The 12,532-nt window shown below is 35.5% G+C and overlaps 2 protein-coding genes across 3 annotated transcripts in view; one reads left to right on the forward strand and one right to left on the reverse strand.

Annotated features, from left to right (window-relative positions):
- Positions 1–414: 414 nt before the first annotated feature.
- Positions 415–8,245, forward strand: LOC137251512 (zinc finger protein 431-like). The gene is made up of 7 exons (XM_067786242.1): positions 415–934; positions 1,134–1,203; positions 4,703–4,972; positions 5,027–5,311; positions 5,384–5,647; positions 7,606–7,876; positions 7,950–8,245. Exons 1-7 carry the CDS (start codon positions 521–523, stop codon positions 8,152–8,154), a joined length of 1,779 nt encoding a protein of 592 aa, XP_067642343.1. The 5' UTR covers positions 415–520; the 3' UTR covers positions 8,155–8,245.
- Positions 6,029–12,532, reverse strand: part of LOC137251515 (zinc finger protein OZF-like) — a 118,312-nt gene continuing 111,808 nt past the window's right edge. Inside the window, exons 6-8 of one of the 2 annotated variants that reach the window (XR_010953265.1) lie at positions 8,058–8,116; positions 7,923–7,986; positions 6,029–7,863 (exon numbers count right to left, since the gene is read on the reverse strand). The gene's annotated coding sequence lies outside the window, so the exon portion shown is untranslated. Of the gene's footprint in view, positions 7,864–7,922; positions 8,117–12,532 lie in introns of both variants that reach the window. The other variant, XR_010953264.1, reaches the window with a different exon arrangement.

A 12,532-nucleotide genomic window follows, 5' to 3' on the forward strand; every position in this document is an offset into this window, starting at 1 on the left:
TAAATTCCATGGTGGAGTGTACATTTTTCCATTGTATTGTTATAAGTTTTCGCCACTGCAGCTCTATTAATGCTTTTTGACTTGAAGAATAACTATACTTCTCTTTTTCAAAGTAAGAAAATACATCTGGCTTTGAAATTTTCAACTAATTTTCAGCAGAAAAAGAATTAATCTTTTGTAGAGAACTCATATTATTAGGTATTAGGTGTTCACAGGAACTATTGAAATTATTTTATTTTAGAAATTTTTAAAAATACATTCGGAGTAAAAAAGGCAAGAAAAAAGTCACGAAGCTAAACACAAAATTTCGAGGCTAAAGGCAAAAAAAAGGCTAAATCTAGCCTCAAAAAGGCTAACCTGGCAACACTGTCTATGTCGTCCACATTTTGTAAATGACAGCGTTTAAACACACAAGAATAACCTGGCGTTTGGAGTATCATTTCTACTCTGCCATAACCAGCTGGTATAAGAGCTTCAGAGAACAAAAAAAAACATAAATAAAAAATTCAAGGGAACATAAATGGAAATAATTCCGAGTTGTCGAGCTTGTTTGAGGCCTTCAATAACTTACATAGATCTGGAAACTACGTTCGAGCAAAGCATTCTAGGGATATGCTTGGAAATTCAGCCCGGTGAATACACAACTTTTATGGATTGCTTTAGGATTTGCACGCAATTAAAATCTACTGATTGTGAACAGCAAATGCCACAGAGCATTTGCGAACAATGTGGATTTGAGTTGGGCATAGCATGGAATTTCCTTCAAAGAGCTATTCATTCAGATCATATATTGAGACAGAGTTTTCAAAATTCTAAGATTGAAGAGCAAACAAATAATGACAAAGCTGAACGCGATAAAGAAAAGATCACCCACATTTCGGAAACATCTACAGACGCAATCAAAGAAGCCTTTGAAAATGATTCCCATCTAGAGGTAAGAGTATTCCTTTAGTATCTATGGACATGACTCACCGACAGTACAAGAGATTTTTTTATTTGAATGACTGAGTCGTATGATCGTATGAGAAAAAGTTGCGATCTGCCCCAATGGTGGTGCGATTTTTTGTACGTTTTTTTCGACCCATCTAATATACCTGCAGGCATCTTCCTAACAAAGTAAATGATCATTGCAGAATGCAAAAGAAAATGCTGAACACGAGTGCAATTCGAAGGACACAAATGTTTCCAACCAAAGTAAAAAAGGTAATCAAATATATTATACGTATATTTATTTTTCCTAACATGTGGGCGTAAAATAATCAAGATAACTATCGAGGATATAAGGATACTCAAGCTGTTAGTTATATGATGCAATAACGCAGTAAAAATGTGTATATTGCCTTTGATTTAAATAAATAAATGAAAGGCGCGATAACCTCCAAAGAGATTTTAGGTCGAGCTTTTATTCCTATTTGCGTTGTGCTCCTTTTTTAATTTGTCCTACAAATTGGCGGCACGCGACCTACATGTTTTATGCCAACTCTGAACGGCATCTGTAAGGAAGATGAGTTCAAACTGAGATTATTTTCATGGCAGAAATACACTCGGAGTGCCTTTGATTTGTTAGTAATGAAAATTAACACGACTTCAACAACTGCAGCTCAAACACACCCATATGTCCATATATGTAATACCCCCATAATGGTACTACAGGCTATGCACACTCACAGCGTGACTAAAAATGATCTACATAAATGCTACTCCTAACCTAGATGTCCCCAAGCATTTGTCCACATGCGGCTTTGCATAAAAGACATACTGGATGGGCCCGGAGTACGGAAGTTATGAGCTGTTTGAACCGCAGGTAAGTTAAACTCGCTCGGCATGCCTGGTCACGGCTTCAACATCCCCCATGGGTTACCGTTGTGACAACATCAAGTTACATATTGTGACGAATATTAGCAACACTAAGGGATACTATCATCTCTAAGCCAATACTAAGCAGTCACTTGTATGTGCATAAACAAATCAATCATTATGTCTACACATATGTACATACAAGCAGCGGAGAGATACGCACAGACACATGCATATATCTGAGATACTCACAAAAGTATGCAATCATCGGTGGAAGTATTACTCACATATACACGCGCATATGGCTAAGCGAGAGGCTATAAACGTGCATCTGTAGTTTATAGCTGGTAACTAAGTAGTAAATTCTAGAAGAAGAAACGCCTATAAGTATGTGAACGAGACAGCAGAGAGTATAAAAGGAGCGAAAGCTGAGTAAGCAGGAATCAGTTTGATTTGGGCACGCTATCAGTTGCGAAGTATAAGTGTTATTGTAGTGTAATAAAGACCATTTTGCATTATTGAAAATTGGAGTTATTTATTCAACAGTTTAGCGATACGAACGTTAGTAGGAGGTTGCAAATAAGCGGAATTATACTAAATCCATTACAATATATTTAAAGAATGATATGAGATATAGTAAAATAATAATTTGTGCTTGAGCTTCTTCAAGTAACTTCGTTATTATATTCTAAGATGTTGATGATCATAGATGATGTACAGGTTGTTGTAGACGTGCGTGTATATCGGTCAAGCTAACTATTGCAAATTACCTGCGGTTCAAATACCTCGCTTCTGTATATTTTTATTCCCCGATGAAATATAATTATTATATTGTACCTAATCATGTATTAAATATTATGGAAAAATGCATCGTAATCGTATTCAAAAATGAATCCAAATATCATTTCATATGATTGAAAATTGGTAAAAGAAATCAAATGTTATTCCATAACCAGTACAATCTTCCAAAAATGTTAAATATGATGAAAAAATGAATAAAAAGTGTTTTAAAAAGAAATTATTATATATGATTAATCACGAATAATCAAATTTAGGCTACACTTTTCTCCCGACTATACATTATTTTCCGAATAAAAAATACTTTTAAATTTGAACATTTTTCATCATATGGGGGTATGATATTTGAAAAATTTTTGATCGGAATTTTCAAAAAATGCTGGCTGGGAAATTGCAGACATATTGCTGTTTAAATGTTTTTTTTTTTTTTGAATTCGGTACACGTACTTTTATTATAACTGTGAATCTTTATGTTGAAAATTGACGACATTGATTAAGGAACACGACCAATTTTATCTTAAAGTTTTTAAACGAATGTTAAAGAACCTAACAGCCACCCCAGCGGGTCAGGGGATCAGAATATACCCGAGGTAGGTATGCCTGTCGAAAGAGGCGACTAAAATACCAGATTCAAGGGGCTGTGTAGCACAACCCTACAGGTTGCCAGCGCAATATATAGCTTCTCCAAACCCAATTGTCAACCTCACCTATCCGCGGCGCATCCTGTTTCACTAACAGACGAGGCTCTGGCGACCCCAAGCTCCTCATGGAACTTGGGGGTGGGGAGGGAGGGAATGGCCTGAAGGTTTAATGTGGCCACATAAATCGTTCCCGAGATGGCCGGGCTAGCACCTTAATGGTGCTGTGTTACCGGAGCGTACCGGATCTGTATTCGGCAAAGGACCATCACATCGATAACACTCCCCAAAGCCTTTCGGGAGCAACCTTATCGCTACAACAACAGCAACAACAACAACCTAACAGCCAAATTCTGTTTTATTATATCTAGGAATAAATGTGAAAAAATAACAATATTTAAAATTGGTCGTAGCTCCTCCCCTTCTTAAAAAAACAATGTCCACCATTTCGGGTGCCATTTTCATTATAACTAGACATAATTCTAACAAATGTAATCAAAATCAATAGGCAAACTGCCCGTGTTTTGAGAATTCTTAGCGTCAATAACTAAAAATGAATGAACTGTCCGATAAATGCTCAGAGCTGAGTATATATAGTTTGGCTCCAACTGAACTTAAGAGTTGCCCACTTGTTTTCATTATTATACACTCATCTCTTTCACAAAACCTGCTCCAGGGCGACATCTCGCAGGCAATTCAGTATTTCGTTTGTTTCAAGGGCGTACGCGTAGCGTACTCCGCCATCCACACCGAAGATCCTGGGTTCACGCCCCGGGTAAAGCAACATCAAAATTTTAGAAACAAGTTTTTTCAATTAGACGAAAATTTTTCTAACCGGGGTCGCCCTTCGGCAGTGTTTGGCAAGCACTCCGAGCGTATTTCTGCCATGAAAAGCTCTCAGTGAAAACTCATCTGCCTTGCAGATGCCGTTCAGAGTCGGCATAAAACAAGTAGGTCGACGCAAATTGGGAAAGAAGCTCGGCCTAAAATCTCTTCGGAGGTTATCGCGCCTTAAATTTATTTATTTTTTAATGTTCGCTCCAGCGGGTTAGGGGGCTTAGAATATACCCACAGTAGGCATGCTTGTCGTAAGAGGCGACTAAAATACCAAATTTATTCAAGGTGTCGTGTACCGCAATCCTCTCAAGGGATTTCCAGCGCAATATATAGCTTCTTCAACCCAATTGTCAACCTCACCTAGGTGGCGAATCCTGTTTCATTAACAGCCGCGGCTCTGGCGACCCCGAACTCCTGACGGATCTAGGGGATGGGAGGGCGGGACAGCCTAGAAGGTTGCATACCAAATCGTTCCCGAGATGGTCGGGCTAATACCCTTAAGATGCTTGTTACGGGAACGTACCGGATCTGCATCCGGCAAAGGACCATCAACATCAATAACACTCCCCAAAGCCTTCGGGGAGCAACGTTATCGCTACAACAACATCACATTAATCACACTATTTCCCTAGATTACACCATTGAAGCCAACGAGGAGGAAGCCTTAAAACTAGAACAACACTTCGAACAACATAGTATTACAACAACAACAACGATAAATAATCGCAGAAACTCCTTATCAAATTTAATAAATGAGGATTATTACGTACTCGATGTATTGGATGCTGATATACATAATGCAGAAAAACCCGCAAGTCGGGCTAACCAATTCGTGCAAATGCTTAATAATGTATCATGTGAAAATAACATTGAGAATACAGCAGCAGTGGACAAGAAAATTGGTAAAAAATACGAGTTATCAATTCAACTTACAACTTTTATATTTAATTTTTAAGATCCGACATCTAGGGGCGATTGTGCCTCTTGTTTTCAAACCTTTGAAAGCGAACATGCCATATTACGTCATTCCCGACCCCACATATCAAATGGGACATCAAATATTAAATGTAAAATATGTGGTTTACAAATTACCAAAGAAGAAATGCGCAACCATTTAAGAATAGTACACTCAAATATTGTGGATTGCAGCCAATGTGATTATAAATGTGCAGCGTACAAAATGTCAGATCATGTGCATCGTATTCATAACGAACCAAGACACTTTTTATGTAATATATGTGGTGAGTACATTCTTTGCATGTTTGGTAAACAAAATGTATATATTTCTTTATAATTTCTCATTTTGTTATTAGGTAAAACGTTTGTCAGTCAAAGCATATTGAGCTCTCATACCAAGTATCACCAACGAAAAGTGGCAAATATTAAATCCGATGCCTGTCAAATATGTGGCAAACGGTTTTCAACTCAACATTATTTGCGCTTACATATGAATGTGCATCGAAACGAACGCGAGCTGCATCAATGTAACTACTGTGATAAAATTTACATTAGTAAAATAGCTTTGGAAAATCATATACGGCTTCATAAAGGCGAAACAATCAAGTGCGACCAGTGTGGTTTGTATCGTTATCGTAGAAAATGTATGAACAGTATACTAAGTTGATGTTGTGTTCGAGCCACCCAACAACTTGAGCTTGTTGCAACAATGTAACTACAAACACAAACAAACCAAAGATTGCAAATATCGGTTTTATTAATCAGATTTCAAAAAATGGTTTACCATTTTTTTTTTTTAATTTAATTTATTTATTTTACGGCTGGTTAGGCCTAAAACTTAAAGTTCTAAATACAATTCATTATTACAATCACTTAGTTCTATTGAATATGCTGTCGGAATGCCATGTGATAACGTTACAAACGGACGAGTCACACTTTTAAGGGAGGTTGGAAAGGGCGCGTTTCCAATCCTACAGTGCTCCCAGCATAAGGCAACGAAATTTGGAACATATATTACATTGGTATTTTTTTAAGATTGCGGAATGTATTAGTCTCCAATCAACGCAGCTAAACATGTATTTGGATTATGAAAATAACGTGTATTCCAAATGTATGGAACTAACGTGTATCCTCAACTTTGTTTAGTACTGACGCTGTCGTATTACATGAAGATTCCGATCAACACAGCTCAACTTATAATGGGTGGTTGAAAAGGACGTGTTTCCAATCCCCCCTGTTATAACTTTTGTTTGGCCTTATTTTCGTTACACATCATATAATTTTATTGTTATATTAATGATGTCGGAATGCAAATGAGTCCTCAGAATTTATATATTTCAAGAATGCTGAAACGTTATCATTTCCTTTCATTAATAAGCAAAATTAACTTAACAAAATGATTTCGATTGGTTTCGCCACCAAACGAAACCAATTCGGTTATTAATCACTCGCCATTATCTTTAATTTCGCACACACTTTGGGGAACGCTCTTTGTAGCTATGGCACAAACACAAAGTTCATGTTAGTATTTTATCCTGTCAATTTCGGTTTTTGTTTGCAATAGATTGTATTAATCAAATAATTTGAAATTCACAAAATTAAATTTAGTTTTTAGTATTAGCATTTTTTTATTTGAATTTTTGGCGGTTGTTCTAGTTATATAATAAAACGCGCTGGATTTAATTTTTAAGATTTATATTAAATAAGTATTCAATGATATGATGATTCGGAGCAGGATCGCCAATATATACAATATAGAAATTAATAAATTTCTATTTAATTTTGTATAATATATGTAGTTAAAATTTATTGTTTTAAAAGAAAGTTTTGTTGAATGAAAATATTTTCATTTTTTGATAGTTAACCAAAAACAATCTAATAATAATAAATTTAAAATTTAACAAAGTATATTTATTACAAGTAAATAACCCTACAGTAGCATTGCTTGCACTCTTCGAGTGGAGGTGTACATTTCAACATTAACATCCTTTCGTTTCGGCTAAAAACTTTTTATTACTGCTTTAAAAATAATGTTCGCAGCCTTGATATATTTTCCTAAAATTTTCAGTATGTTTTTGATTTCCCCACACTATGAAAAAATTACAGCAGAATTCAAAACAATTTAAAGAGCTTCGCTCCATCAAAATAATTTTTCTTAAGATCGGATGCCAAAAAAAAAAAAAAAACAGTTACAGCGATTCTACACCTTTTTCAGTTTCAGTTCAGAAAGTTACAATTGAAGTACAGAATTTTCAATTGAAGTACAGAAAATTACAATTAAAGTATAGGTGCTGAAAGAATAGGTTGCATTCAAAAATTCGTGTTTGCCCAAGGGTGAACACATGCCATTTAATAATAAACGATTTACAATTTTAATTTTCAGAATTTTAATTGCTATTTTCTGAACTTAAGTTGAAATTCTGAACTTCAATTGTAACTTTCTGAACTTTAATTACAACTTTCTGAACTTAACTGGAAAAGGTGTATAAAAAATTATAATATAAAATAAAATAAATAAGTTTAAAGTTAAAAAAGAGATACGAGCAATTTTCTCAGTCTTTGTTACTTATCTTCTTAGGCAAACAATTTGTACGTCCATATGAATTGAATGTACATATGCGTTTTCATACACGTGACTATCCCTTTAAATGTGAAGTTTGTGAAAAAAAATTCGCTATAAAAGGCCATCTACGCACTCATATGTGGAAGCATCAAGGATTGAAGCTACAATGCGAAGAATGTGGAAAGCTCTTCACTTCAACTAAAGCATTACAAGAACATTCATTTGTGCACAGCGAAATGCCTTTCCCGTGCATTTATTGCGGTCGTGGATATCCTTCAAAACAAAAGTAAAATTATAATTATAATTGCTTTAGCTGCAAATATTTTCTATACCTTTTTTTCTGATTCTTTTCGGCATAGGTTTAAAGTCCATCTCAAATCTACCCACCTTCTCGATCTAACAGAAGAGGAGCTCTTAAAAATTACGAAATCGCAAACTCCAAAACCTTTACAAAGGAAAAAACTTACTTTGGTACAAGCGGATAGTGTTATGAAAGAGGTAGAAGTGAAGGATAGCGAGGGTGAGACTGCAAACGAAGATGACTTTCTTATTGAACTTTGTTAACAAAATATTTCTCAATATGTGCATACTTAAGAATAATTGTATATATTGATATTTGATCAAATTTGCAAAATATATATAAGATGTGGATATATTTGTGTGCAGAAAGTATGCTTTAAGTGCTGATTCCTAAGGAAGATTTGACGTATAGAAGCCGCTCATGATACAGATTAACTTATCATCCAATATGTTTTCCAATAGACATCCGGCGGTAGCTTCAAGGGAAAAGCGAGTACCCAATACGTTGAAAAAAAAGGTGAAAAAATTAGTTACTTCCGTTGCTCTTTCGAAATGGCATCTTAACGCGAAAAAGAGTACCATATTAGTGGAACCAATAAATGCTGAATTAAATATCTAAAATCTTATTTATTTTTTTTTTTTTTTTATATCGTTATATGTTTCAGCTTCATTTTGAAATTTCCTTTTTTCTTTAAATCGTATAAAAAAATTTTCTACCTCGAGTGAATAAACTTTGTGAACACCCTTAACATGTCGGCATATCCTAAATGTATAATAGAAGAACTCTTAATTTACAGAAAAAATGATAGATAGTAATCACGTACTTGTATATTTCAGGAAATCCTTTATCACAAATGGAACATCTCAACGGCATTCCTGTATGTTCCAAGAGATGTCTTTGTAGTGTCCATTCATACAAATATTCCTTTGCACAGTCAACACATTTCCATTGGACTCCTTCGTGCAAATGTATATGTTTTTGTAAAGACGATTTTTTTGTGAATGCTTTTTCGCATTTATCTCATTTAAATGGCATATCTCCTGTATGACTTCGAAGATCCACAGAGCGCACATATTGCTTTTCACAATATTTACATTGAATTGTTTGGCCAGCATGCTTCTGTTTATGTACTAGAAGATTACCTTTAAATAAAAAGGATTGATCGCATTCATCACAGTGGAAACATGGTTTTCGACCAGGATCATGTGTTTTCAAATGATTTTTACGTACCATTTTGGTATAAAATTTTCTTTCACATATGGAGCAAGCAAATTGACGCTCTTTATTATTTTCATATATTAGCTCATGTTGTACTAAAGTACTACGATGAGTGAAGGTGCGGGCTAAAAAATATTTTTAGATATTTTAGCAATTTTAGTACTATCGTTGAAATATTACTTACGACATGACTTGCATAGAAAATATTTCAAATTTCGATTACAAGAATGGCGTAAAATCTGTTTCCTCGTCATTGATTTCTCGCACACACTACAAGCTACTACATTGTTTTTTACTTTTTTCTTTGATAATACTTTGATGGTGTTTGAAGATTTAATGGTGTCCGTGTGACTTGTGCTCGTTGATGCATCTGGCTTGGAGGCACATTGATTTTCTTCAATTAATGCCTGCATAAATTCCATAGTTAGAATCTTCTTGCCACTGTTAATGGCTCTTCATCAGGAATATTTTTCTAAAAAATAAAAAACATATAAATAATTTTAAGAACTATTATATAACAACCAGTCACTTACATTGCTATCTCATATCGAGGATTCTTTATCAACACCAACCCATTCGAAGAACTTGCTTGTTTCCGAGTGAAACTTTTTGAAAGTCATTCGTAACGTGGTATCTGCCTCTCGCGCCATTGTAATAAACAAATACACTTCTTTAAGTTTCGCTGCACAGCCATAACAGAAATATTCATATGCTTTTGTTGTGTGCTCTTTATCTTCGCACTCATTATTTAAAAATAAATTCAACTGAGTACATTTCTGGAAACATTCTGCATGTGTCAAGTTTTCTGTTATATCTTCTACAGGTAAATGCCATTCAAGAAGCGGCACGGAATCCTCAACTCTTAAACAAACTCTGCACATGTTCCTTAATGAATCCATTGTTTTTACAAAATTATTGTTAAAATGTAAATGGTACTGTTTATTGCACTTTCGTCAAGAGCGCTACTCGATACCATTGTAAATTCATGCAATGGATAGAGTTGGCAAATATCCTTGTACCTGTGATTTTGTCACAGCTACTAAAATATCACAGTACATTTCAGCGACAGCATACTATTCGTGACTGATTAGATTAGATTTAGATTAGATTATTTATTTATTACGGCCAGAAGCCTAATTCGTAAATTTGAAAATATTACAGTTTTTTATCTTATAGCAAAGAGGATAGATATCTATCCTCTTTGGTGACAGCATTTATTTCACGTTCCCAATCACAGACTCAAAAATAGCTCTCATCACAGGAACAGATCGCTTCTATGTTCAATACAATGAGCAAGTTGCTTAAGGATAATTCTTTACTTTAGCTCACAACTGCTAAAACTCGTCCAAAAATATCGGGAGAGGTGTCAAAAGACGCGTTTTGATCCCAGGACCACGAAATTCCAAATTTTATTTCTGTCAAAAGATATTTCGAAAAAACCGAGAAATGGCCCCAGAGCGCTCCGAAACCGGGGCTGGAATCCATAGTATTTTTGCACAGAACACCTTTCGGCCTTCGACCGCGCTTATCAAAGATTACCCTGGTTGGGTCCAACACCGGTTTGGAGACCACTGCCCCTATTACCGTTTACAACTCAACTCTGGTTGGGTTGAAATTTCGCAATTTGGTTTACAGATTACAACTCAACCTGTCAAAAAAAATATCGGTTGTCTAGTCTAACAACTTTTGGTATTACCGCTTACAACCTTGTGTTAGTTTAGTTGTCAAAGACGTCAAAACCTTACAACTGATTACTAGCAGTTGTCTCATACAATTTTGCAGTTGTTTTGAAAAAATGTTTAGAAGACTGTTCGCCACCTAATTTTTAACAAAAGTTTTCAAAGTTGGTATCAAAAGACGCGTTTCGACCTCCGATTTAGGAATCCGAAAACAAAAATTAAAAATTTAATTTCTATCATATCATTTCGGTTCGAATTTTCATGTGATTGTCTAATTTTGCCAGATTTTTTGTACACACTAATGCAGAAAGGCGTTAGATCCACCCAGGGTTATTTTTACAAATCGTGGCCGAAGGCCGCCAACACAGAAAAATGTTCTGTGCAAAAAACTATGGATGGGGTCTCACATATCAGCCCCTCTCGGGGCCATTTTGTGGATTTTTGTAAATATTTTTCGACAGAAATAAAATTTTAAATTTCCGCTTTCAAGTCCTAAAAACGGAGATCGAAACACGTCTTTTGATACCACCTTTGATAAAAGTTAGATGGTGCACGGTCTCATAAAACGTTACTAAATAAAAACAAAAAAGTGAAAGCTGGTAGTTAAACTTTTTTAATCAAACTATAATCAACAATTTTGTACAGATTTATAGAAAAAAAAACGTTTAAAAGAAGGATTACATTGAATAACTTGTTGACTTTTTGGAGCGACATTCCGAAGTCGGACGAGGCTGGCCGCAGTTCGGATGCAGCCAAGATAGGTGAAATTATACGAACGTGAGTCCAATCGATACTACCCACTACTCCTGGGAGTACTGTTTTATAGTAAAATACAATTTTTGCTGTTTGGGTTTTAATCCACTTCGCACAAATATGTTCCTCAATAAGATCTAAAGCCAGTCGAATACCAAAATCATTTCCACATCATTTTTGATAGCTGCCATCAGCAAGGAATCTGAGTGTGTCGCATAATTTGTTATGGAAACGCACCTATGATGGAAGCAGTAAGGAAGGCGGTCGGCATGATGTGTTGGTGCACAGTGGCTAGTCATTGTCGGCTGGGGCGGGTCCTTGCCAACCTTACTGTTCCTGCGCCATAAACAGAAAAAATGGTCATATCATGCCTATCAAAACGAGCAGCTGTCGAATTCAAAACAAACTGACAGAAGCGCAGAGACCGACTCAAAACGCTTATAATTCAAACTAAAACAACATCCGGCTGAACCGGATGTCACGGACAGACCGTTAACATTCAAAAAAATTCAAAAATCTAAAATTCAAAAAAAACTGGCGCAAAAAAATTACCGAACCGGACATGGCCGGTTACCAACGTTGAAAATCAAACTAAAAAAAAAAAACGGCTGAAAAATAAAAATACAAATAAAAGGGCCGAATATATATAGGGGGCGCCGCGGGTGGTGTTGCGACGCCCGGTGCTTCACCCACCCTCAAAATCCATGGCCACCGACGCACCTGTATTTCGGTGGCCCCTTACCTGTATGCCCTAAGTGCCTTCTAAAAGAATAGGGTAGTCAACATTCCCATTTTAATTACAATATTTATTCACAATTCATTATAGAAAAAAAATATATATAAAGTTCTAGCTAGTTTTGGTTATCATCGTAGGGGGTTGGTGATTGTGTTGGTGTTGTTGGTTGCGAGTGTATATAAGTTACATACATACATACTTGATCTATGCACATACTATTTTAGTGTTATATGGTTTAGCCCCTTACTCATTTTG

Source organism: Eurosta solidaginis, chromosome 4 (assembly GCF_040869045.1).
Source record: "Eurosta solidaginis isolate ZX-2024a chromosome 4, ASM4086904v1, whole genome shotgun sequence".
NCBI lineage: Eukaryota > Metazoa > Arthropoda > Insecta > Diptera > Tephritidae > Eurosta > Eurosta solidaginis.

Bases quoted from the DNA above. Each gene is read 5' to 3' on its own strand.
- LOC137251512 (XM_067786242.1), top strand. From the start codon at position 521: ATGGAAATAATTCCGAGTTGTCGAGCTTGTTTGAGGCCTTCAATAACT. The intron at 4,973-5,026 runs GTAAAAAATACG...TTAATTTTTAAG, and splicing joins AGCAGTGGACAAGAAAATTG to ATCCGACATCTAGGGGCGAT. The intron at 5,648-7,605 runs GTTTGTATCGTT...TTATCTTCTTAG, and splicing joins AATCAAGTGCGACCAGTGTG to GCAAACAATTTGTACGTCCA.